The sequence below is a fragment of the Geotrypetes seraphini genome, chromosome 16 (genome assembly GCF_902459505.1).
Source record: "Geotrypetes seraphini chromosome 16, aGeoSer1.1, whole genome shotgun sequence".
NCBI lineage: Eukaryota > Metazoa > Chordata > Amphibia > Gymnophiona > Dermophiidae > Geotrypetes > Geotrypetes seraphini.
The window spans coordinates 52,700,488-52,726,796 of record NC_047099.1 but is presented as its reverse complement, the minus strand read 5'-3'; the positions used below and the strand labels follow the sequence as shown (position 1 = coordinate 52,726,796).

The 26,309-nt window shown below is 45.6% G+C and overlaps 1 protein-coding gene across 1 annotated transcript in view; it reads right to left on the bottom strand.

Annotated features, from left to right (window-relative positions):
* RASAL3 (RAS protein activator like 3) overlaps positions 1-26,076 on the bottom strand; it is a 55,233-nt gene extending 29,157 nt beyond the window's left edge. The window contains exons 1-4 of the mRNA XM_033923462.1: positions 25,602-26,076; positions 14,347-14,465; positions 13,320-13,401; positions 7,938-8,029 (exon numbers count right to left, since the gene is read on the bottom strand). Coding sequence (XP_033779353.1) covers positions 7,938-8,029; positions 13,320-13,401; positions 14,347-14,465; positions 25,602-26,070 — 762 coding nt within the window. The 5' untranslated portion in view covers positions 26,071-26,076. The remainder of the gene's footprint in view (positions 1-7,937; positions 8,030-13,319; positions 13,402-14,346; positions 14,466-25,601) is intronic.
* Between the last annotated feature and the right edge of the window lie 233 nt (positions 26,077-26,309).

Sequence of the window (26,309 nt, the reverse complement as noted above, 5' to 3'; positions counted from 1 at the left end):
TGATATGTTGTACCCGGAAGACGGTGACCTCAGTAGGTTGCATCAGGATCACTTATCTTTGCCTCCACCTTGCTTTTCTGCCGTGTGACCCTTAAGCAGGTACTGATATGACTGGATTTCCTTTCTCTGCACTGTGGTCTGAAGAAATTTGTTGGTGTGGCAAAGAGTAGAAAATGTACAAAGGAAGAATGCATGTGTGATAGAAACCTGACTATCTGTGGCTCTTCATTCTGGGTAGTTTCAGAAAATTATAAACAGCAACAGCCTTAGAAAGGGAAGAAACCTCTAGGGAACCCTGTCAGCTCATTCCTACAATCTGCCATGTCTATGACCCTGGAACAAGCCACACTGGCTCCCTGTGACTCAGTTCTAACCCCAGCTCCGTCACCAACTGTCAGTGACCTTCATTTTCCCATAGCTCTCTTGTAATCCCCGGCTCTGCCACTGAGTCAGGTTGAGTAACTTTATTCCTTTGCTTCTGCCCTTTCAGTGCCTTTCTTTGACTGTGAGTTGAGTCACTTTACCACCTGTACCTCAGTTCTAATCCCTCGGGTACAAGTGGATCGATTTTTCACTCCGTCAAAAATGACAAAGACTGGGGGACACTCGATGAAGTTACAGGGAAATACTTTTAAAACCAATAGGAGAAAATATTTTTTCAATCGGAGAATAGTTATTAAGCTCTGGAATGCGTTGCAAGAGGTTGTGGTAAGAGTGGATAGCGTAGCTGGTATTAAGAAAGGTTTGGACAAGTTCCTAGAGGAAAAGTCCATAGTCTGTAATTGACAATGACATGGGGGGGAAGCCACTGCTTGCCCTGGATCGGTAGCATGGAATACAAAATCATCACCTACAAAATCATCCTACTCTCTTTTAAAATTAAACTTCTCCATCAACCACTATTCCTTGACAAACTACTAATTCCACAAAGTTCCCCCCGTATATTAAGATCCACCGACCAAAAACTCTTGTTTATTCCCTCTTTAAAAGAATTCTACTACACCCGAAAAACCAACTTCGCAGTAACTGCCCCCACACTATGGAATTCTCTCCCACAATTTCTACGGGACGAACAAAATCTAATCAAATTCAAGTCTGGCTTAAAGACTTTCTTATTTCAAGATGCTTTCAATTGAACCTAGATCACTCTTGTTCACCTTTCAAATCTTCTCTTTTTTGTCTCTTTCTTTTTCTACCTCTTACTGCGAATAAGTACTTGCTTCAACAATGCCACCCTATCCCTCACGTCCTATCCCTTCCCCACCCCCCCCTTTTTCACTAAATTTTGTAACTTCTCCCCTCCTCCCCTCACTTTCCTCACTGTCCAGTTTGTCTAGTCTATGTCATCTATGTTCACTCTATCTTATAACATTTTTAGCCTCTACAAAACATTGTTAACCGGCCAGATATTCGCTTGATGGTCGGGATATTAAAAACTAATAAACTTGGAAACTTGGAATATTGCTACTCTTTGGGGTTCCGGAATCTCGCTACTCTTTGAGACTCTGTTGTTAGTGATGGCAAGTTTTCCCATACTTGGAGCAACCCACGTGGGGTGCCCCAAGGATCACCTTTGTCACCTACACTATTTAACATTTATGGTGCTTCCCTTGGAACTCTGTTGCAGAGTTTGAATTTAAAATTCCACGGATATAAGAGTACAGTCCTCCATAGTGGGTTGATACTGTTGTAACAAGAAACCAATTGGACTTGAGATTTTGCTTTTGTACTGTTGCTCTGTTTTCTAATAAAACAATTTAAACATAAAATTCCACATTTACGCAGATGATATTACTGTCTTACTACTACTTACTACTTCTTTCACTGTTGAAATCATAAATCAGTTATCTTCTATCTTGAACCAGATTGAATACTGGACTAACAATTTTAGGTTAAAACTTAATGCTGAAAAAACCAGATTTTTTTTCTCACTAGTCCAAATGGAAAAATCACTGATACATCAATTCAGCTTAATGGACATGAATATCCAATAGCGATCTCCATCAAAATCTTGGGAGTTACGCTAGATCGTCATCTAACTTTCACTGAACATACTTACAGATTTATACTGGTAAAGAAATTTTTTTTGCTTTGTGGAAATTCGAACCATTAAAAAATACTTTGACTTTGTAACATTCAGATTGTTAGTACAGACGATGATTCTATCTATATTGGATTATTGTAATATAATTTATCTGGGTTCTTTTATAAAGAACTTAAGAAGATTGAGAGTAATCCAAAATACAGCTGTTAGATTAATATTTGGTTTGAAAAAGCAGGACCATGTCGGTCCATATTACCGCCAATTACACCCATCGAAGCAAGGGTTTTGTTTAAATTTGCTTGAATATGCTTTAAATTGATATTTGGACTGTCTCCCATATACCTTTCCTCTCATTTTGAGCTATACAGGCCTACACGGAGTTATTGGTTAGAAAAGGCTTCTCGACATTATGGAAACTAAGAACTATCAGAAAGTACTTCGATGCAACTTCATTCTGTTTACTGATGCAATCCTCCATTCTAAGCATGCTCGATTACTGCAACATCATTTATTTAGGGTCTTTCAAGAAAACCATTCAAAGACTCCGAATTATTCAAAACTCGGCAGTACGATTGATTTTTGGTATAAAAAAATGGGATCACATAACCCCCCTATTATCAAAAACTTCACTGGCTGCCCCTGAAGGCAAGAGTTCTGTTCAAATTTACCTGTCTTTGTTTCAAATCTATCCTTGGTTCGGCCCCCACTTAATTGGTCTCTCATTTCAACTTGGATTGTTCTATTAGGCCGACACGCAGAGTTCACATGTTTACCCATCCAACAATAAAGGCCTATCGATAGATATGAAAGATACCTGGATAGAACACTTGCTTTCCAAGCAGGCCATCTGAACAATTGGCTGGGTAACATCATTACGCACTCCTCATCCTATCTAAGTTGTAGAAACTAGTAAAAACTAACTTGTACAACCGATTTGTAACCTAAGAACTCTTAAAGCCCTTTCTCTTTATAGTCTAACCGATTTGTAACCAAGAACTCTCAAGCCTTCTCAGTACTCTACTTACATGTACTCAATGTCTTTACATTGTGCCTATTTTCGCTGATTGTTCCAGCTCCTCTTATCTCTGTAACATACTTACATGTATTCAATGTCTTTACATTGTGCCTATCATCGCTGGTTGTCCAGTTCTTCTTATTGTAAACCGCCTTGAACTATTACGGCTTTGGCAGTATATAAGAATAAAATTATTGTTATTATTATTATTACAAGAGATACCCGTAATTTCCATCTTTTTTCCTATCCTAAGATAAAATCCTGCTGCTATAAGTCGTTCCTGGACCAGACGCTTGCATTTCAAGCAGGCAAACTGCAAACTTGGTTAGGCGAATGCAGGGCCGCCATCAGGGCAGTACTACCAGTCCTGCATTCAGGGGCCCGGAGCTGACAGGGGGCCCGGGCTCCCCCAGGGTCCTAGGCAGTGTTCTAAGGCAGGGGCGCCAGTAGCTCGCCAAGGCAAAGTGAGTCGATCACCCAGGACTCACTTTGTCTTGGCGTTCTAATCTATCGGGCTGATCAGTCTTCCTCTCCCCGACGTCAATTCTGCAGTCGGAGAGGAAGTTCGGGCCAGCCAATCGCTGCCTAGCTGGGCGGAACTTCCTCTCCGATGGCAGAATTGACGTCGGGGAGAGGAAGACTGATCGGCCCGAAGCAGGGAGAGCATGCGTCGGCGTCGGCTTTGGGGCCTGTTATCCATTGGTGGGTCCTGTTCCCCGATGGCAGCAGCAGTGGCAGTGGCTTGGGGAACGGCAGGAAGAAAGAAAGAAAGGGGGCAGGCAGGGAGACAGAAGGAAAGAAGAGAAACAGAAAAAAAGAAAGGGGGCATGAAGAGAGGAAGAAAAAGTTGGGGGAGGGAATGAGGTGTGGAGGAGAGAAAGCATACAGGCTGATAGAAGGGAAGAAAGATTGGATGCACAGTCAGAAGAAGAAAGTGCAACCAGAGACTCATGAAATCACCAGACAAGGTAGGAAAAATGATATTATTTTAAATTTAGCAAAGTGGAAGCAGTATTACCACAGTTTTCAAAGGAATTTGCCCAAATAACTTAATAGTTAACTGGGTAAATTCCCAGAGATGAAAACTTCCCTTCACTTACTATGCACAGTTCTGAATTTATATCTGCTGTCTATATTTTACAATATGGTCCCCTTTTACCAAACCGCAATAGTGGTTTTTAGCGCAGGGAGCCTATGAGCGTCAAGAGCAGCGCTGGGCATTCAGCGCAGCTCCCTGCGCTAAAAACTGCTATTGTGGTTTAATAAAAAGGATGGAGGGTATATTTGTCTATTTTTGTATGGTTGTTACTGAGGTGACAATGCATAGAGTCATCTGCCTTGACCTCTTTGAAAAAAACCCAGAATAGGAATGATAATTAACATTTTCTCAGCGTATAGTGTGCTTTGTGTTTTTTAATTTTATTGTTGGTAGATCATTTTGACTTGGTCATTTTAAAGTAGCTCACAAGCTCAAAAGGTTTGGGCACCTCTGAGCTAGAGCGTTGAAACTGTGTATTTCTATTTTATCCCCCCTTTTACAAAACTGTGGAGCGTTTTTTAGCGCCAGCCGTGGTGGTAGCAGCTCTGATACTCAGAATTCTATGAGTGTCAGGGCTGTTCCCGTGGCTAAAATCCACACTACAGTTTTGTAAAAGGGGGAGGGGTTAGTTTGTGATGACATATTCCATACTAGGCGAAGGTGTTTTCTGTGTTCGGTGTGTTCGAAAGACATGGTTTCTGTTAGGATTGACGGTGTAGGATTGATCTGTGCTGGTCTGGCTTGTTTAGTTTTACAATGGGTGTACTGATGTACTGCTCACTGCAATATGTAAGATGCTGCCTTTTCCTAGGTACTCATGTGTGACGTGTGGTTTGTTACTAAAAATCATGTTTTTCTTACAGATGGGGGGTGCCAAAAAATGATGGGCCCCGGGTGTTACATATGCTACGTACGCCACTGTATGTAAAGATACCAGAAAGCTGGCGTAGCAAAAACTTTAAGTAAATTGTTATTCTTCTAAGTTTTGAGTATTTAACCCTCCCACAATCTCACGGGCACTCGTTTCAAGTTTCAAGTTTATTGAGATTTTGATTTAAACGCAATATCAAATATTTTCAATGCGTATAACAAAAATAAATTTGGGGAAATAAATAAAACCATTTGAACAATAAACATACAAACATATCCATAGATGATTAAAATTACATAAGGAGTACAAGGATAAACTACATTTGTTTAAAAATGCGTTCTCCGCGCCTGCTCATAAATTTGTTAACTGGAAGGATCCAGCAATGTGGCCAGATGTCATTCAGGACAAAGACAGAGAAAGAATTGTGCAATTTGGATTAATGATGGAAGATGATTTAAAGCAAATGGCACAGTCTACGAGTAAAGATCTTGACGGACGTTCTTTTTATGAATATCTCCTCTATGCCAAATCACCCAATGGACGTGAGAAGATTTTACGGGACTGGCTTAGGTGGAGCATTAGCAGAAAAGTATGTGTGTATTCGGCCCATGGAAGAAAGGGGGGGGCATCGGGGGGGGGGGAAGGGGTGCGTGGGGGGCCCAATAGGATTGCTCAGTAAGGGGCCCAGAAATTTCTGATGGCGGCCCTGGGCGAATGTATCCATCAAGCCTCGTCATACTGTTCTTTTCGGAAACTAGGGAAGACTAGTCTTTTCAAAAAATGTATTGCCTAAACCTGATGGTTTTGAAATTTTAATCATGTATTTCATTATAGAACTGTTTATTAGGATTTAGAAAAATTTAATCTGTTTGACAGTAGTATCTATTCTCTTAGCCGTGTCCTAAATGATTGTTTTTATTATCTTAATGTAAACTCCTCTTCGAGGAAGTAGCCATGTATTTGCATACAGTTGTATTCTAGAACTGCTGGTAATGGCAGTATAAAAGAATAAAGTTGTTATTATTATTAGTGACCTGGATTGGCCATCATGAGAATGGGTTACTGGGCTTAATGGACCTTCAGTCTGTCCCAGCAGGCTATTTATATGTTCTTATGTTCTCGCTTTGCCACTGACTCTCTGAGCTCAGATTCAGTCCTGTACTTTTTCAAGGGTCCCGCGGCAACAAAGGGGCATCCGTGGAAAATCAGGGGCGGGAAACTGCACGGGGACACCAGGAAATTCTTTTTCACTGAAAGGGTGGTCGATCGCTGGAATGGTCTTCCACTTCAAGTGATTGAGGCCAGCAGCGTGCCTGATTTTAAGGCCAAATGGGATCGACACGTGGGATCTATTCACAGAGAAAGGTAGGGGAGGGTCATTGGGATGAGCAGACTAGATGGGCCGTGGCCCTTATCTGCCGTCTATTTCTATGTTTCTATGTTAATCCTCAGGTTTGCCCATGACTCAAGTTAATTCACTTTATCCCTGTGCCTCAGTTCTAATCCTCAGCTCAACCATTGAGTGACCTTGGGGTGAGTGAGTTATTTTATTTCCCTGTATCACAGTTCTAGTTTTCATCCTAGCCTACATAAGAGCATATGAATTGCCCTAGTGGGACAGAGCAAAGGTCCATCAAGCCCAGTATCCTGTTTCCAACAGTGGCCAACCCAGGTCCCAAGTACCTAGCCAGATCCCAAATAGTAAAACAGATTTTATGCTGCTTATCCTTGGAATAAACAGTGAATTTCCCCAAGTCATCTCAATAATGGCCTATGGATTTCTCTTTTAAGAAATTATCCAAACCTTTTAAACCCTTTTAAACTAACTGATTTCACCACATTCTGCGGTAACGAATTCCAAAGTTTACTTATACATTCTGTAAAGAAACATTTTCTCTGGTTTGTTTAAAACCCACAAATACTACTTAGTAGCTTCATCACACGTCCCCTGGTCCTAGTATTTTGGGAAAGAGTGATCAAGCGATTTACATCTACCCTTTCCACTCCACTCATTATTTTCTAGACCTCTATCATATCACCCCTGAGCCGCGTCTTCTCCAAGCTGAAGAGCCCTAGCCGCTTTGGCCTCTCCTCATAAGGAAGTCGTCCCATCCCTTTTAGCATTTTTGTCGCCCTTCGCTATACCTTTTCTAATTCTGCGATATCATTTTTGAGATACAGTGACCAGAATTGCACACAGTATTTGAGAATGCATGAAGCGATACAAGGGCATTATAACATTTTCATCTTTGTTTTCCATCCCTTTCCTAATAATGAGACGAGATTGGGAAACAAAGGATAAATCTTATTCTTGAGTAAGTTAAGAATGGACAACAATGTATTAATTCAAGTTTCAAGTTTATTTTTAACTTGTTGAATCGCTTAATTTAAATTGCTAAGTGATTTACAGATAAAAAATAGGTACAACAGAGCTTTTATACTCAGTTGTCTTGGCAGGTTCTGGACTAGTTCGGTAGGACTCAAGGAAAAGAAATTAACAGGAAAACTTAAATTTTACTTTCCTTATTTGTCTTGCCAAAGCAGGGGTGTTACACCCTTAGGAAGACTGTGCCCAGTACAGACTGCCCCCCCTGCTTCCCCCCCCCCTAACTATACCACTGCCTTGGTACACTACTTGGCATTATTCTATAACTCACATTTGTGAGTTATAGAATAAATTTGTGCACTAGTTGGAAATTTAGGCACACAGCTTTATAGAGTCTGGGGGCTAATGGACAGAGGTAGGAAACACATTTATTAGTTTGTGGAGGGAATCGTGGCTTCACTGGCTCCCACCCAAGCCTGCCACTGTGGAATGACCCCACATAATAAAATGAAGTTCAGCCTAGTAGAGGTTGGTTGTAGTTTTGCTGGAAGCTGAAATAATCAAAATGAATGGATGTGGACGTGTTACTTTTGAAATACCACACTGAAAATATACATGATTTTGGAAGGAACACTTCGTTACCTTCACATTGTTGAACTGAGATGTCGACTCCAATTCATCATGTCTCCCGGGGGCACGTGTTGGTGTTTGACTCTTTGGATCCAAGGAAGGTTCTGTGGAAAGTATAGAAACATGGGTGTTGACATTGGACTGCTAGGCCTCGCAGCCAATCAGCAAGCTCTATCTGTCTGCACTGTGTGTAGGTGGCGTCTCAGTGAAGTACCTACTGCAGGACCTTAGAATCAATATACCTTCTTTTCAGAATAAACGAGGCAAGAGCAGAAAGAGATAACGTGTACCTGTCCACGCAGTGACTCCGATTTATCTATGAGGCATCAAATGCAAAAAGTGATTAGTCAGGTTTTCTGCAAATTAAGAACATTATATTAGCCAGCCATATTTTTCAGATCTGCAAATTTGACCATATTGGATCAGTCCTTCTTTTCAGACAGTCTGGCTTGAGCAGTATTGCTCATCTATTTTCATTACCACTGGACCAAAGCTCTGGAATTCTTTACCTAATCAGCTTAAAACATTACAGAATGTAAGAGTTTAAGAAAGGATTAAAGACCTTGTTATCTCAGCAAGTGTACAAGGCAACATAAAGATTGACATGTGTTAATTTTTTGTAGAGTACAGTACTCCCCTGAAATTCGCGAGGCAAATTTCAAAAAACCGAAAATACGGTTTTTGAGTCTGTAAAAAGGCAGGAGAGGGCAGCTGGGGCACTGGCGGGTGCAGTAAATCATACCTGATATGCTCCGGGGGGGAGAGGAGGGGGAATTGGCTGTGCAGAAGGCTGATTTGCGGACTCATTCCCTGTATTTTCTAACCGGAAGAGGCAGTCAGAAAATACCACGAATAACTGAGTCCGTGAATTCGCGGGGGAACACTGTATTGTGTTTTATTGACATTTTTGTTTTACATTTTTAAAAGATTACATCTGTTTAGTGACTATTGTGAATTTACCGTTGTAATCCTCGTAGAAGATTTGATTACTTTGATAGGTGGAATATAAATGTTTACGTTTATTATTTATTTGATACCCTGCCAGTGCATAAGGTCATAGCCGGCTTACAATAAATACATAAAATCAATGAAAGGAACGCCAAAAAATAAAAGTAAGGTTCACACATACAAGTAACCATCGTACAAATTTCCACATCTAATTCTGATCAGTCTTGCTGAAAGGAACAGTTGAAAGCCATTTTTTTTTAATGTGTTTTTAAAAGAGACTTAAATTTAGTAAATGATTGTTCAGCCTGAATCTGAGGAGGTAAGCTATTCCACAAAAAGGGTGAAATAAGTAAAGAAAGCTGATTTTCTTGTGGATTCATAATGGGCAAATTTAGGAGCAGGAAGAACCAGTCTATTAGCATTAATTGAGCCTGGCGTAGCAAAGCTTCAACCCCATCACTGTGACAGTAGCAGCCCTCTCCCCTCCCTCCCACCCTTGCCCCAAGCCAGCTACTTATACGGGCATTGGGCCCAGAGGATGGGACACTGCTTGGCTGCGATGTATCAGTCTCTCCTCTCGTATCTCACAGGCCAGCGGAAATGGCACAGAGGAAGTTGCCTGTAGAGAAGTTCTTTCAATCTACCCCCTGTATGTATTTCCTGTTATCACCTCTGTGCAGCAAACAAATTTTGTTATGTCTACGTGGGAGATGAACATCTATGAAGTATCATTTCCATCTCCCTTGCTAAGGATCCTCCATGCTTAGCCCCTACCATTTTGCTTTTCAGCAGAGAGAGTGGTTGATCATTGGAACAAGCTTCCAGTGCAGGTGATCGAGGCAGACAGCGTGCCAGACTTTAAGAAGAAATGGGATACCCATGTGGGATCCCTACGAGGGTCAAGATAAGGAAATTGGGTCATTAGGGCATAGACAGGGGGTGGGTAAGCAGAGTGGGCAGACTTGATGGGCTGTAGCCCTTTTCTGCCGTCATCTTCTATGTTTCTCATATACCACCCTCCATATTTTTTGTGTAGAAATGCTTTCTTGCTTGGATCTTGAGTGTTTCCATCCCCAGCCAAATTAGGGTGCTGGGTGGCCTAGTTCAGTGAGCTGGAACATCATTAGTGCCAAGAGCACATGGTTATGGGTCCTGATTTTAGAGAGAGAATAATGGTTTCTCCAGTGCTGGACACCAGGCACTGAGTGGTTCTCAAGTGAATATGACTGGTCTGAAAGGTCAGGTGGGAGTTATGCCCATTCGAACAAAGAATGCTAAATCCAGAAAAAGCAGTCTGACAGAAAGAGCACAATGAAAACACTGGAAACCCAACATGCCTGCATTTCGGCTCCTTCAAATTCTCTTTCTGTCTGATTTTTAAAAAATATCACAGAAGTACCACATAGCAGTTCAGCAACAGGGAGGCTAACTGTGACACACTTATGGTGACAAAAGAAACTGAAGAATCATGATCACTTTAAGTGCTCCACAAACATCAGAAAGGAGTCAGTATTTAATGCTTCCTTGTTTCTGACCCACTGTGTCGTGCTACTGCGATCATTTTAAAACCAGACAGAAAAGGAATTTGCAATATTGATCCTTTGCAACCTAAATCTGAGAACTTATTACCTCTAAGGAAGGCAGAAGCTGAAACGCAGCTGTGTTGCGTTTTACAATGTTTTAACTCTAATAAATAGGCTCCTTCTGCTATACTGCTTTTTCTGGGTTTGCCTTTCACTGAGCAGGACTGCCTAATTTTCATTTCACCTTCAGTGTGTTTAGCCTCACTGGTGCTCTATCAAGAAAGCAGATAACTTGCATAAAGCTCTTTTGAGCAGAATGAGAGAGAGAGAGAGAGAGAGACCAATCTGGAAACTGAACCTAGATGGGAATATGTTCTTGCTGGTGCAATTATAGAGCAAATGTGCTAGAAACAGCTGGAGAAAGATTGCAGGAGGACACACAGCTTGGGATAGAGGATTCATAGGACCTGAGGTCACTGCTCCCTGTAAGCCAGAGGTAAGCAACCTTTATACACAAGGACCATGTGAATGTCAGTACCACCCCTGCAACATTATGCTGCATCAGAACAAAGAAATGTACAAAGTTCCACAGCCTTCTGTCATAAATAAATAAGTAAAAATTTAGCTAAAAAATTTAGAAAAGCAAACTGCTAGAGTAATTTCGAAAGCACAGTATCAAAGCACCCCACCCCACTGGCAGTAATGCAGTTGGAGGACTCTCACTTGACTTAGAGGAAACAGCGGTTGAGACATCTTCTCTCTTCCCTTGATGAGGCTTCTGAAAATGGGAATACATACAAGGACTATCAGCCTAAGGTTTGCTAGCTTGAAACCCCCAGATGTGGACTTCAGAGGAAGTTGAAGGGAAACTTGAAGAAGACTGTTCAGTGATGGAATAAACTTCCAGTAGCATATGTTTAAGACCATAAGAATTGCCATACTGGGAAGGTCCATCAAGCCTAGTATCCTGTTTCCAACAGTGGCCAACCCAGGTCCCAAGTACCTGGCAGAAACCCAAAGAGTAGCAACATTCCAGAGCTGAGATTGTGATGTCATAATGCTTCATTCCACCAGTGCCTAAGAGCCAACCTCATCAGTGATGTCACAATGGCTCGATTGCCCTATGCTTGGCTCACATAAGAGTTGCTATACTAGGACAGACTGAAGGTCCATCAAACCCAGTATCCTGTTTCCAACAGTGACCAACCCAGGTCCCAAGGTTTAGACAGATTTTATTGGAAATCCATCATCCATCCAGGGAATGAAGGATTATATTGGTTTGATCTCCTTTTAATGGTGCATCAGTTGGAGTATCTGTAACCCAGAAATCACTGGGTGGCTGCATTGGACTGAGATGGTCCTGATTTGATACCCATTGCAGTTGTGAGTTGTTACTTTCTGCTTCTTTGAGGGAAGTTCCTCACCCCAGTCTATAAAGGAATAAAAAGGTGCTTGCTCAGATCTTCTCCATTGTGTGGCATCTTGTAATTTGGAAAGGTAAAGCCAGAGTATGTTTGGGAAAGAGAGAGAAAACCAGGTCACCCAAAGACAGCTTCTACCCAATATCTTCTTTACCATATCTTAGGATTTTTTTTTTTTCTGGGGTGGGAGGTGGGCAGGAATTTCAATTTCCTGTTATAAAAATAAGAAACTGCCACTTGAAGATACATACATAGTCAATTAAATTGTCCAAAGGAAACTGCAGAAACGATGTACAAGATAGTTTTACACGAAGACATTACTATTGCATTCTTTCGCCGCTCATTCAGCCTGATTTTCTACATGGTTGCATTCCATTTGGTTCAGTTCATTTGAGTAATACAAGATCTCAGACCCCTGAGGAAGGAGTTTTTTTGAAACATGGTCCATGTCGGGTCCTGGATTTTTACTTAAGTGAACCAATCTTTGGGCTACAACGTTTTGATTGGCCTCGATAAAGTCCTAACATCTTGTACATCGTCTGCAGTTTCCTTTGGTTTTTATTTGGTTCGTTCATCACTGCAGACCCATTGGACTTTTGTTTGTTTTCAATTAAATTGTCCAGCACTCAGTAGTGAACAGATGCCACCACTCATTTCACCCAGACTCCAGTTGACCTGTGACTCACCTGCCTCATCATTGATCCTTCCACAATTTAATTTAAAACAAATTTTGTATATTTTTGGAAATCCCAATATAAAATGTATATTATTCCACATGACTCTAATTGTTGTACTTATCTCTGTGTAATTGAATTAATTTATGGAAGGTGTAATGAGAAGGCAGGCAAGTCACGGCTCAACAGGAGCCCATCTGCAACGAGTTGCCACTGAGGTCCATAAATAATATATTTTCTCCCCATCCCCAACCTACGCAAGAAACAAATCCTGCAGTGGAAAGGTGGTGCCTACATAGAAACATAGAAGATGACAGCAGATAAGGGCCCTAGCCCATCAGGTCTGCCCATTCTACTGACCCACCCCCAAGTCTACTATCCTAGGGATCCCACTCCTGGTGACAGTTCCCTTGGCTTAATCCTCTAGGGGATCCCACATGGGCATCCCATTTGCTCTTAAATTCTTGCACGCTGTTTGCCTCGATCACCTGCACCGGGAGCTCGTTCCAAGGATCAACCACTCTCTCGGTGAAGAAATATTTCCTGGTGTCGCCATGAAATTTCCCACCCCTGAGTTTGAGCGGATGCCCTCTTGTGGCTGAGAATCCTTTGAGATCCTCAGCCACAAGAGGGCATCCGCTCAAACTCAGGGGCGGGAAATTTCATGGCGACACCAGGAAATAGTGACTGAAAGGTGGACATTTGTTGTCAATTACATTCCCCGTTGACTACAATGCTGGTAATGCTAGGGAAATCCCTAAGAGCAACTGACTGGTGGCCTTGGTAGAAACCTGTGGAAGAGAGATTAGAAGGCCTTAGGTTGCTCACCTGGATCGATTCTGTTACAGAGTGGCTGCAGGACGCTGTCTGATATACAGCTGCCGGTTCTGTTTCGGGTTCTGAAGGACTGCTGTAATGAGAGGGTGTTGTCACTGTCATTGGCAGAAGGGGAGAATATGGGAAGCAAGCAATGGTACAGGAGACAGGGACCACATGGAAAGCAAGCAGTGATACAGGGACCAGTGGCCATACTGGAAGAGGGGGCACTATATGGAGAGCAAATTATTATCATGTCCAGGGGCTGCATTACAGGGAAAATTGTCCAAGAGGAATGTTGTCAGACAGCAATCCTAGAGGGCTTCAGACTATTTTATTTATTTAAGACATCTATATCCTGCATATCCGAAAATCTATGTGGGTAACAGAGAACATACAAAATCAAAACATAAAACCCTGACATTAAAACCAACATAATACTCATAAAACATCATCAACATCTCCTCTCACACCAGGCCGATCTAGAACAATTGCTTACATCTACTACTTATGGCGAATTTAGGAAACGCCTAAAAAAACATATCTGTTCCTAAAGTACTTAGGCAACTAACCTCATCCCACAATAACTATTTCTAACTTTGTTAAATCCACTCAATTTGTAGCATCTTTCAATCAATTTACCGGCAGAACATTGTTAAATCCATTCAATCTGTAACATCTTTTAATTATTGTAAACCGCATAGAACTTCACGGTCCTGCGGTATATAAACTGTTATATTATTATTATTATTATTATTAAAACATTGTGGTTTTCAGGCTATCCTTATTGTTATACATATATTTATATATAACGGAGGCAGTGCATGCAAATATATTTTATGCATGTTCATTAGGCATAGCCTAAAAACCTGCCTGGTTTACACCCCTCCAGGACTGCAGTGTGACACCCCTGGGTTAGGGATACAGAAGGAGTAACCGAAGAAATTTGTACAAGATAGAAAGGGCACGTCACGGCCTATCCTGGCATCTCATTGGCTGAGTCTCTCAGATCTCCGTATGTAATGCTTCTCACAGTTACCTCCTCGTCGTGCGTCACCAGCATCAGCTGTCCGTCCATTAAAGTGAAGCTCGAGACGTCCCAGACGGGCACCTCTGGTGATGGAGTCAGGGGCATTCGAGGCACAGGAGAGAACCCATCTGTAACAACACAGTGATCTCTCTGAATGGCGATTTTTTTCTGGTTTATAATCGCCCTCCTCTCCAGGAATCATTGTACAGAACTGTTTTCCTGTCCTTCTCCCCCCACCTCCTGCTCTTCTCAGGGAGTCATCTTGCTGTACACCACCTTGGGTGAATCTCTTCATAATGGCAGTTAATAAATCTCAATAACAATACAAACATTTATCATCTGTCACCTCTCTACTTACACTTTCTTATTTGCTTCTCCTTATCCCTTTCAATCCAGCTCTCTTCAGGGGATGATCATGCATACTTTTCCCTTTTTTTATTAGTTTACAAGGGCTTGATATATCACTAATCACAGTAGAGTGCTACTGGACTGTTTTCAATCAAAGGTTACAAAGGAGAAGAGACATAACAATGTAAATACTATAAATTGTCACCTCATTTTCTGCGCCACAAAGTGGCGTGCTTAATGCCAGTTCTATAGTGGTTTAAAAGTATGCCTAAGCCATTATAGAATATGGACACTCCTCACTTAACAACCAAGTTCCGTTCTTACGACTAGGTTGTTAAGCGAAGAGCCACCACTTACCGAGATAGTATTTACCCACATCCCCCCAGCCCGTGCAGCATCTCTTTCCCTCTCTTCCCCCAATCATGCAGCATCTTTTCCCTTCCCAGCTCATGCAGCATCTCTTTCCCTCCCTTCCCCCCAATCATGCAGCATCTTTTCCCTTCCCAACCCATTCAGTATCTCTTCCCCTCCCTTCCCCCCAATCATGCAGCATCTTTTCCCTTCCCAGCCCATGCAGCATTTCTTCCCCTCCCTTCCCCCCAGTCATGCAGCATCTTTTCCCTTCCCAGCCCATGCAGAATTTCTTCCCCTCCCTTCCCCCATTCATACAGCATATTTTCCCTTCCTTTCCAGCCCATGTAGCATTTCTTCCCCTCCCTTTCCCGAGCTCCCACAGCAGTGTACATTTTTTTCTCTGTTCAGCTGCTCTGTTCTCTTCAAAGGTATCCAGTAGCTCTCCCTACACGCTGATCCGGAAGACGTGTTTGCATCAGAGGGAAGGCTTCCAGGTCAGCCGCCAGCAGCGTGTAGGGAGAGCTGCCGGAGGCCTTTGAAGAGACAGAGAGCAGTGCGGCTGAATAGAGAAAAAAAAGGTACACTCCTGTGGAAAAATTAATTCCACCCCCTGGTCGTAAGTCCGTGCAGTTGTTAAACAGGTAGGTCGTAAAGCGAGAATAATCTGTATTATCCCAGGACAAGCAGGCAGCATATTCTTTACGCATGGGTGACGTCACCGACGGAGCCCACGGTACGGACCTTTTTACTAGAAAGTTCTAGTTGGCCGCACCGCGCGTGCGCGAGTGCCTTCCCGCCCGACGGAGGAGTGCGTGGTCCCCAGTTTCTTCATTTCCGCGGAGCGAAGAAGACGTGTGTTTTTTCAACAGAGTTGAAATCCTCCTTTTGCCTTCCCGCTCGCGTTATTTTTTTCGGTTTTTCACCTTCGGGTACTTTTTTCTTCCCAATTCCAAAAAAAAAAAAAAAAAAAAATCTTTCTTTTGTTTTATTTTTTCGTTCCTACCCCGGCGGGGCCTATTGCCACGATCCAGGCCTCGGGGTTTGATTTTGCGGAGGCCGTGTTTCCATTCATGCCCCCGCAACCAGGTTTTAAGAAGTGCCAGCGGTGTGCACGCCCGATCTCCCTCACTGACCCACACAATTGGTGCTTGCAGTGTCTGGGACCAGAGCATCGGGCGGACTCCTGCACCCGCTGTGCCACTCTTAAAAAGCGCACGTTGAAGAATCGTCAAATCCAACAGAATTTACTTTTCGGCACCGGCCCGTCTATGGATTCGACATCTTCATCTGCGGCACCGTCGAAATCGACACCGACCACTTCGACGACGCCTGAGACGACGTCGGCGCCTCCGGCGCCAGGTAAGCCGGCTAAGAAGCCTTCCACCCTTGAGCGCCCTCCCACCTCGGGGACGGCACCAGTCCTCTCGGCTCCACGCCGGGCCAAGAAACGCTCCACTCCGATATCGGTGAGTGCCTCGTCATCGGCTCCCTCATCGCCGGAGTGTAGAGCGGCACCCAAGGAACCAAAAAAGAAAAAAGTGGTTCCGGTGCCTCCCCTGGATGACCGCATTGCGGCCATCCTCCAGGACAAGTTGCAAGAGCAACTCCACCAGCAACTTCAGCAGCTCTTACCATCTATCTTGGCACCGCTGCTCTCGGTACCAGACCGGCCCGAGCCCCGCACCGTCCAACCGGTATCCACTCCATTGGTACCTATGGACTCTTCCATGCCCATTCTCTCGGCACCGCATCTCCATTCCCATACCGAGCCAGTCGCCTTAACGACGACGGATCCTCCTCGGGACCGAGCAGGACACCGGTCTTCCCATGACCCGGACCGGCACCGGTCTTCCCAAGACCCAGACCGGCACCGTTCTTCCCGGGATCGGGACAGACACAGGTCTACATCGCCAGGGAATGTCTCGGTACGCTCAGGCAAGTCTTTGTCTAAGACTCACCATGCCGACCCGTCCACTCCGGTCTCTCGACACGCAACCACCGATGTCAGAGACCCGGACCTATGGGAAGAATCCCCCCCCGGTACCGAGGAGGATGCATCGTCGTCGGACGAAGAGCCTTCCGCACCCGAGACCACTTCCAAACCTGAACAATCTTCCTTCTCTAAATTTCTCAGGGAGTTGTCAGGGGCTTTGTCTTTGCCATTGGAATCTGACTCCAAAAAGTCACAAGCTTTCCTGGAGGCTCTGGATTTCGATCAACCTCCCAAGGAGTTCCTAAAGTTACCTGTTCACGATATCCTACGGGAAACTTTTTATAAAAATTGGGAGAACCCGCTAACTGTCCCTGGGGCCCCCCGTAAATTGGACAGTCTCTATAGGGTCATACCAATCCCAGGTTTTGATAAACCCCAACTGCCCCACGAGTCTCTCCTGGTAGAATCCACCTTGAAAAAGACTCAGGGCACCAGTGTGTATGCCTCCACCCCTCCTGGCAGAGAAGGAAAAACTATGGACAAATTTGGCAAACGGCTCTACCAAAATGCCATGCTTGCCAATAGGGCAAACAACTACTCCTTCCATTTTTCCTTCTACCTGAAACATCTGGTAATGCAACTCTCCTCCATGCAAAAATACATGCCGGAGCACAAGGTCCCTCTTTTCCAGCAGCACATCTCCAGCCTGCTTCAACTGAGGAAGTTCATGGTGCGCTCTGTCTATGACTCCTTTGAGCTCTCCTCCCGTGCATCTGCCATCGCTGTGGCTATGCGCCGCCTGGCCTGGCTCAGGGTCTCTGATCTAGACGTCAACCATCAGGACCGTCTAGCCAACGCCCCATGTCTGGGAGATGAACTATTCGGAGAGTCCCTGGATACCACCACTCAGAAGCTCTCCGCCCATGAGACCAGATGGGATACTCTCATTAAACCAAAGAAAAAGACTCCTCCTGCTCGTCCTTATAGACCGCAGACATCATATCAACGCCGGTTCTCTGCCAGACCGCTCAACCCACCTGCACAGCAACCTAGGCGGGCCCGCCAGCACCAACACACCCAGGCTCGTGCCCAGCCTAATCAACCTGCAAAGCCTCTTCCTCCTGCCAAACCTTCTCAGCCCTTTTGACTCCTCTCTCCAGGGCTTAGCCAGTCTTCCACCCTCATTGCCTCTTCCTCAGCCAATCGGAGGCAGGCTCCACATTTTCTTCAGCCGTTGGGAGGTCATCACATCGGACCAGTGGGTCCTCAACATCATCCGCCACGGCTACTCCCTCAACTTCCAGACTCTTCCGCCAGACAATCCTCCCGTCGAGTCTGCTTCTCTCTCAACTCAAACCCCCCTCCTCCTGAGGGAGGTTCAATCCCTCCTCCTTCTCAATGCCATCGAAGAAGTACCTCCAGATCAAAGGGGTCAGGGATTCTACTCCCGCTACTTCCTGGTACCCAAAAAGACAGGAGACCTTCGTCCCATTCTCGATCTCAGGGACCTCAACAAGTGTCTAGTCAAGGAGAAGTTCAGAATGCTCTCCCTTGCCACGCTTTACCCTCATCTCTCTCACAACGACTGGCTATGTTCCCTGGACCTCAAAGAGGCCTACACTCACATACCAATCAATCCAACTTCACGTCGCTACCTGCGATTCCAGGTGCACCATCGCCATTATCAGTACAAGGTGCTACCTTTTGGCCTCGCTTCATCACCCAGGGTGTTCACCAAATGCCTCATTGTGGCGGCGGCCTTCCTCAGGTCTCACAACCTCCAAGTGTTTCCCTACTTGGACGATTGGTTAGTGAAAGCTCCTACGTCTCCTCTTGTGCTACAAGCCACTCAACATACCATCTCTCTTCTCCATCTACTGGGGTTCGAGATCAACTACCCCAAGTCGCATCTGCTTCCCACACAGCGCCTTCAGTTCATCGGAGCAGTTCTCGATACCACACTAATGAGGGCATTCCTCCCCTCCGATCGTCGACGGACTCTGCTCCACCTCTGTCATCAGGTGCTCCTTCATCACACCATCCCAGCTCGACAGATGATGGTCCTCCTGGGACACATGGCATCAACGGTGCATGTGCTTCCCTTAGCACGACTCCACCTCAGGACACCTCAATGGACTCTGGCCGACCAGTGGTCACAGACCTCGAATCTTCTTTCTCATCCCATCTCTGTGACATCATCTCTTCAGCGATCTCTACAATGGTGGTTGAACTCCTCAAACCTTTCCAGGGGCCTTCTGTTGCATCTGCCCCCACATTCCATGATCATCACCACGGATGCCTCCCCTTATGCATGGGGAGCTCACCTGGGAGACCTACGCACCCAGGGTCTTTGGACCCCACAGGAGCGTCGACATCACATCAATTTTCTAGAACTACGAGCCATGTTCTATGCTCTCAAGGCCTTCCAGCACCTTCTTTGTCCTCAGGTTCTGCTCCTGTGCACGGACAACCAAGTCGCCATGTACTACATAAACAAACAGGGCGGCACAGGATCTCGCCTCCTTTGTCAGGAGGCTCTTCGTATTTGGACCTGGGCCACGGCCCGCAGTCTCTTCCTCAAGGCGGTCTACATCCAGGGCGAACAGAACTCCCTGGCCGACAATCTCAGCCGCGTCCTTCAACCTCACGAGTGGACTTTGGATCCTCCCACGCTCCACTCCATCTTTGCTCGCTGGGGCACTCCGCAGATGGACCTATTCGCAGCTCCTCACAACCATCAGCTGCCCCAGTTCTGCTCCAGACTCTTCTCTCCTCATCGTCTGGCCCCGGATGCATTCCTTCTCGACTGGACGGATCGGTTCCTCTATGCCTTTCCTCCTCTACCTCTGATGTTGCGGACTTTATCCAAACTCCGCAGGGACGGAGCCACCATGATCCTCATAGCTCCCCGGTGGCCTCGTCAACACTGGTTCTCCCTTCTACTTCAACTCAGCTCCAGGGAGCCCATTCCTCTACCTGTGTTTCCTACTCTACTTACACAGCAACATCAGTCTCTACTACATCCCAATCTGTCTTCCCTCCACCTGACAGCTTGGTTTCTCTCGGGCTGACCTCTTCAGGAAATCTGTCTCAGCCTGTCCGTCTCATTTTGGACGCCTCCAGGAAACCGGCCACCCTCCAATGTTACCATCAGAAGTGGACCAGGTTCTCCTCTTGGTGCCTCCGTCATCATCACAATCCCACCTCCTTAGCGGTGGAAACTGTTCTGGACTACTTACTCTCCCTGTCCAACGCAGGCCTCAAGTCTACCTCAATCAGAGTCCATCTCAGTGCCATCACGGCATTTCATGAGCCTGTCCTAGGAAAACCTCTCACGGCTCACCCTCTGGTTTCCCGATTCATGAGGGGCCTCTTCAACATCAAACCACCTCTGAAGCCTCCTCCGGTCGTCTGGGACCTGAATGTGGTTTTGTCTGCCCTCATGAAACCTCCCTTTGAGCCACTTGCCACAACTTCGCTCAAATTTCTGACATGGAAGGTTCTTTTCCTCATTGCCATCACCTCTGCCAGGAGGGTTAGTGAGCTTCATGCACTGGTTGCCGATCCACCGTTCACTATTTTTCACCATGACAAGGTGGTTCTGCGCACCCATCCAAAGTTCCTTCCAAAGGTGGTCTCAGCTTTTCACCTCAACCAGTCCATTGTTTTGCCTGTGTTCTTCCCGAAACCTCATTCACATCCCGGAGAACAGGCATTGCACAGTCTTGACTGCAAGCGTGCCCTGGCTTACTATCTCGATCGTACAAGGGCTCACCGCTTGTCCCCTCAGCTCTTCCTGACCTTCGACCCGAATCGTTTGGGTCGACCGGTCTCTAAACGGACGCTATCCAACTGGCTTGCCGCTTGCATCGCGTTCTGTTACGCTCGGGCCGGTCTGTCACTAGACGGTGCTGTCACGGCCCACAGGGTAAGAGCTATGGCCGCTTCTGTTGCTTTCCTCTGTTCCACACCCATTGAGGAAATCTGCAAGGCGGCCACCTGGTCCTCAGTTCACACATTCACTACTCACTACTGTCTGGATGCTTTCTCCAGACGGGATGGGCACTTCGGCCAATCTGTACTTCAGAATTTATTTTCCTAATGGCCAACCATCCCTCCTCCCTCTTTGTTAGCTTGGAGGTCACCCATGCGTAAAGAATATGCTGCCTGCTTGTCCTGGGATAAAGCACAGTTACTTACCGTAACAGGTGTTATCCAGGGACAGCAGGCAGATATTCTTACGTCCCACCCTCCTCCCCGGGTTGGCTTCTTAGCTGGCTTATACTAACTGGGGACCACGCACTCCTCCGTCGGGCGGGAAGGCACTCGCGCACGCGCGGTGCGGCCAACTAGAACTTTCTAGTAAAAAGGTCCGTACCGTGGGCTCCGTCGGTGACGTCACCCATGCGTAAAGAATATCTGCCTGCTGTCCCTGGATAACACCTGTTACGGTAAGTAACTGTGCTTTAGCGCAAAGCCACATTGGAATGCCAAAAGTTAGGCATGCCTGCTTATGACAGGTCAATGTCTGGCATAAGTGCACCACACAATGAGCACAACTGATTAAGTATTCTAGAAGTTGCATGTGTTGCTAGGCAACACACTCATGCTCCGCCCACAGGCATATCCCCCTGACACATGTACTAAGCGATTTAGGTGCACCATTTATAGATTAATGTCTACTGGTTAAACACAATTATTAGCGCCAATCATGCATTTAAGCACTATGATTCTCTAAGGCAGGCACATGGCTATGGCCTAAATTTAAGTGTCTGCTCTTAAAATTGCCTTTAAAGAATAAGAGGAGAAACAGGGATCAGCGATAGAGTGAGGGAAGATGGCCCTGGCACCCCCCCCCCCCCGGGCTGCGTCCAGACATACATACACTCACATAAAGCTAGCAGTGTCTATGCCCACCGACCCACACTTACATCCTTTCACACATATGCTACCCACATACACAAAATTAACAAGGTTCACACATACACTTCTAGACATCCAGACTCTTGACTCAAAAGTAGGATGTTGGTAGTGTTGACAGTTTAAAATCTACAGCGACAGCAAAACCACATCCTGCTGCCACAGACACTGATTCTCCAAATATGAAATGCCACACGATGCGAACAAAGAAGCCTCCCATGAATGGGTCACGTCTTGAACCCACAGAAAATCTAATTTCTTCAGAAATGAATCCATTTATAAATTCTAACAGTCCTTTGGCTATAAGAACCAATGTTCTTGTTCCATACTGCTGGATCAGTAGGAAGTTCCTAAACAGCCTGATTGGAGTAACAGGTCAGTACTGCTCCAGAGGGCAGAGTGTCCTTTAACACTGTGCTGGAATCCGGATCATGCTGGGACACTGGGTCGGAAGGAAGAGTGTTCCCTAATGCCATGCTGGGATGCTGTGTCAATGTTTGACTCAGAGGGCATGCTATCCCCTAATATTTTCCTGGGAATGACTGGATCAGAATCAATAGTTGTAGGATGCCTGCTTCTGCTGCCTGACCTGAGTCATTTGCTCAAGGCATAAGGTAAGGAGTGTGAAGGGGATGTAGGATAAGAACATAAGCAATGCCTCCGCTGGGTCAGACCTGAGGTCCATCGTGCCCAGCAGTCCGCTCACGCGGCGGCCCAACAGGTCCAGGACCTGTGCAGTAATCCTCTATCTATACCCCTCTATCCCCTTTTCCAGCAGGAAATTGTCCAATCCTTTCTTAAACCCCAGTACCGTACTCTGCCCTATTACGTCCTCTGGAAGCGCATTCCAGGTGTCCACCACATGTTGGGTAAAGAAGAACTTCCTAGCATTCGTTTTGAATCTGTCCCCTTTCAACTTTTCCGAATGCCCTCTTGTTCTTTTATTATTCGAAAGTTTGAAGAATCTGTCCCTCTCTACTCTCTCTATGCCCTTCATGATCTTATAAGTCTCTATCATACTATCATATCCCCTCTAAGTCTTCTCCAAGTCAAGCAAGTGAGGCCTACGGAGGGTGTGGCTAGTGTGATTTAAAACACACCAGCTCATGGTTTGAACTGTGCTTGCAACTCTATAACACAGTAGATTTGATTAGTAATGTGGCGCGCAGCAAGCCAGGCAGAAGTAATCCCGGGTTGCTAGGATGTGAGATTTCTGCAAAATTGAAGGATGACAACTGGATCCAGATACGCAGGAAAGAGTTGATCCTCTGGGACTTGTAGTTCTGATTTTCCCATTGCATACCCCAAGATCAACAAGACTACAAGTCCCAGTATACACTGGGGGAGACCCAGGACTGGATCAATCCTGTCCTGTGAATCTGGATCCAGCTGGCAACCTTAGCAAGATCCCATACTCTGCCTCTTTACAAACTAACTTGGTGATCTTGGCTTCCTCTTTCCCTTAGTGCAGTGGTTCTCTGTGCATCTTGTCACTCTCCAGAGCTATGGTACACTGCCAGTCCTAAAAGGCAGCCTGGAGGTCAGGTTTTCAGGATATCCCTAATCAATCTGCAGGAGAGAGTTGCATTTCTATTATTTCCACTGTATGCAGATCTCTCTCAAACATATTAATTGTGGATATCCTATAAACCTAATTCTTTGCTAGCCTGAGAGGTCAGGGAGTGAATAGCACAGCTCCACATGGTAAACTTTGGGGGTAGAACATTTTAAGTTTCAAAAGCTTTTGCCTGCTCAGGGCTGTTTATGCCTTATAAAATTATGGAGGTTGTGTGCTCCTTGTGAGCAGCAAGCTTTCTAGTCTCAGAGCCCTATGATCTGGGCCAACCCTCACTGCTGCTACACACAAGAGACTCTGGATCCAGGCTCAAGAAATTTCTGCTCAAGCTGATTGGGATAGGGATGGAAAGAAGGCTGCAGACTTAGCACTCACAGACCCTGCATGAAGGAGAGCCCATCACTGCTGTTATGGTGACACCCAGTGGTCAGCAGAAGATATTATATATCAAAGATCATATAGGGCAGTGGTCTCAAACTTGTGGCCCAGGGGCCACATGCTGCCCGCGGTTTGCACTAGTGCTGCCCGCTCTTTTCAGCGTCCTCCGGCTTCCCCCCTGGCCTCCCGTTCTTACCTTCAGATAATTACCACAGCCTGCAGAGAGGATTGCCGGTGCTGTAGCAATCCTTGCAGGCTGCCGCGATCCTGCCCCTGATGTCAGAGGAGGGGGCGGGACCACGGCAGAGGGAACATGCTGCAGAGGCCAATAGTAGCCTGCAAGGAATGCTACAGCACCAGCAATCCTCTCTGCAGGCTGTGGTAATTAGCGGAAACTAAGACCGTGAGGCCTGGGGGAAGCTGGAAGACGCTGCAAAGAAGGGGATAACATGCAGGCCTTCGGGGGGGGGGTTAAGATTTATAAACTAAAAAGAGTTTTATCTCATGCAAAATTGTCATTTCTTTAATAAGACATTAACTATTTTTTTCTGCGGCCCTCCAAGTACCTACACATCCAAAATATGGCCCTACAAAGGATTTGAGTTTGAGACCACTGATATAGAGAGTGCTGCAGTGGAAACTGGGGGGTGAGAGGGAGAAGAGATAAAAGGAATTGGTATGATGACATCCTGGTGCAAGGCAAATGGGGAAAAAAGTAAAAGGAGTGCGGCTGTATGTGGTGGCTCCCTGATGCAAGCTGGATAAGAAGCAGTAAGGAAAATGGCAATGTGTGCTGATTCCCTGATGAGAAGTAGCAAAAAGAGTGGCTGTGCTTGATGGGGGCTAGATGGGAAGTGGTAGAGAGAGCGGCTGTTCCTGATGGTTTCCTAATCGCTAGTCCACAAAAAGAATGATTGTCCTGTGCAACCCAGGTTAGGGACAACAGACTCAGGGGGCTGGTAGAATAAAGTGCACACCTCGCTAGACTTTGCACCCAGACTAGCTCTGGGGTTGATTTTTTTTTTGCACATGAGCTAACTGTGCACAAAGCTTTGAGTAGACATTAGCACACAGCACAGTTAAATCCATGCAAATGAAGCAGTTAGCTATTCTGCACAGATGCAGAGAAGTATGCAGGACTCAAGAAGTCTGAGTGCAATGTGCATTCCGGGTGCCAACACAATATTTTTATTTGCCACTAACACAAACCCATGTTAGCACACATTTTTTGGTCTATTTGCTTGCAGCACTGAGGAGCAAAGTTTTTCCATTATGTTTACATTAGGAAACCTTATGCTGAACTTCAGCTCTAATGTAAGGTAACTGCATTGACTCCCTCAGTTAATTTTTGCCAGCCGTGGCTCATGGTATCAAGCAAAGCGTCTGACTTTTCAAAATGATTGGGTGCTAAATCCAGTGGAAGTTACCCCTCCCTATTCACAGTCAAGGAGTTTGCTCAATATTGGGGGTGCTCAAGCACCCACAAAGCTGGTTCCTATGGTATCACAGCTCTGAGGGAAGAAGATTTTGAGACAAATACACAACAGGTCTGCCCTTCCCTGCTGCAACCCCATGGGCTAGTTAGACACTGCTTTATTTTGTGACTTCAGTCATGTCACAGGATATAAACATGTGCCCCTCTACCCCCAAGCTAAATGTCTTCCTTAAGCAGATTTGGCAGTGCTGCCTTTGGAAGATGGAAACCCTGTTCTGTGAGCTGACTGAGTTAGTGATACTGTTAGAAGGTTCTCTTACCTTCCTCACTCACTGCAGACTCTTGCACCTGCTTGGTCGTGTTCTTCTTTGCCAACCTGCCAGACATAGACTGAAAATACTTCCTTAGTTTGATCTTGCTGCCGCCACAATTCTCTTGGCTCCTGCTAGGCTCTCTGTGCCCCTTGTCAGGAGCTGAGAATGCCCTCTGGAACAGGGATCTCTTAAGAGCCACCCTGGACTCTGGTGACTGTGATGCCACAGCATTGCCAGGATCGATCTTGGCTGCTTTGGCATCATCCCTTGCTGCAGTCTCTGGGTGGCTATGCACCCGCTTCCAGCTTTGCAGTTTGCTCCATTTACTGCTGCTGTTGCCCTGGGTTGTAGTGTGGAGACCCTTTTCTGATCCCTTCTGCTCAGTTTTGACATTCGAATGCCACCGATAGGACCTTAGGAGAAACCTTGTTTGGGACTGAGTCGTGTCTTCAACCTGCTCTTTCTCTTCTTCCATTGCAGATGTAGTTCTATTAATCCTCTATGTGAGCGATCAAGATTCTGAGTTTATGCTCCTCTCCAAATCCTAGAGACAAGACTACAGCTCTTGGTTTAGCTCTGTCTGCCTGACTTTTGAGGGTTTTCTCTTTCACTTCTTTTAAGCTAGTTTTTTTTTCCTCTCAAAAGGAAGTAGGGGAGGTATACTGACTTCCTGAGCCCTGCGCAGACAATGTTGAGATGTATGTGGTTTTCTTT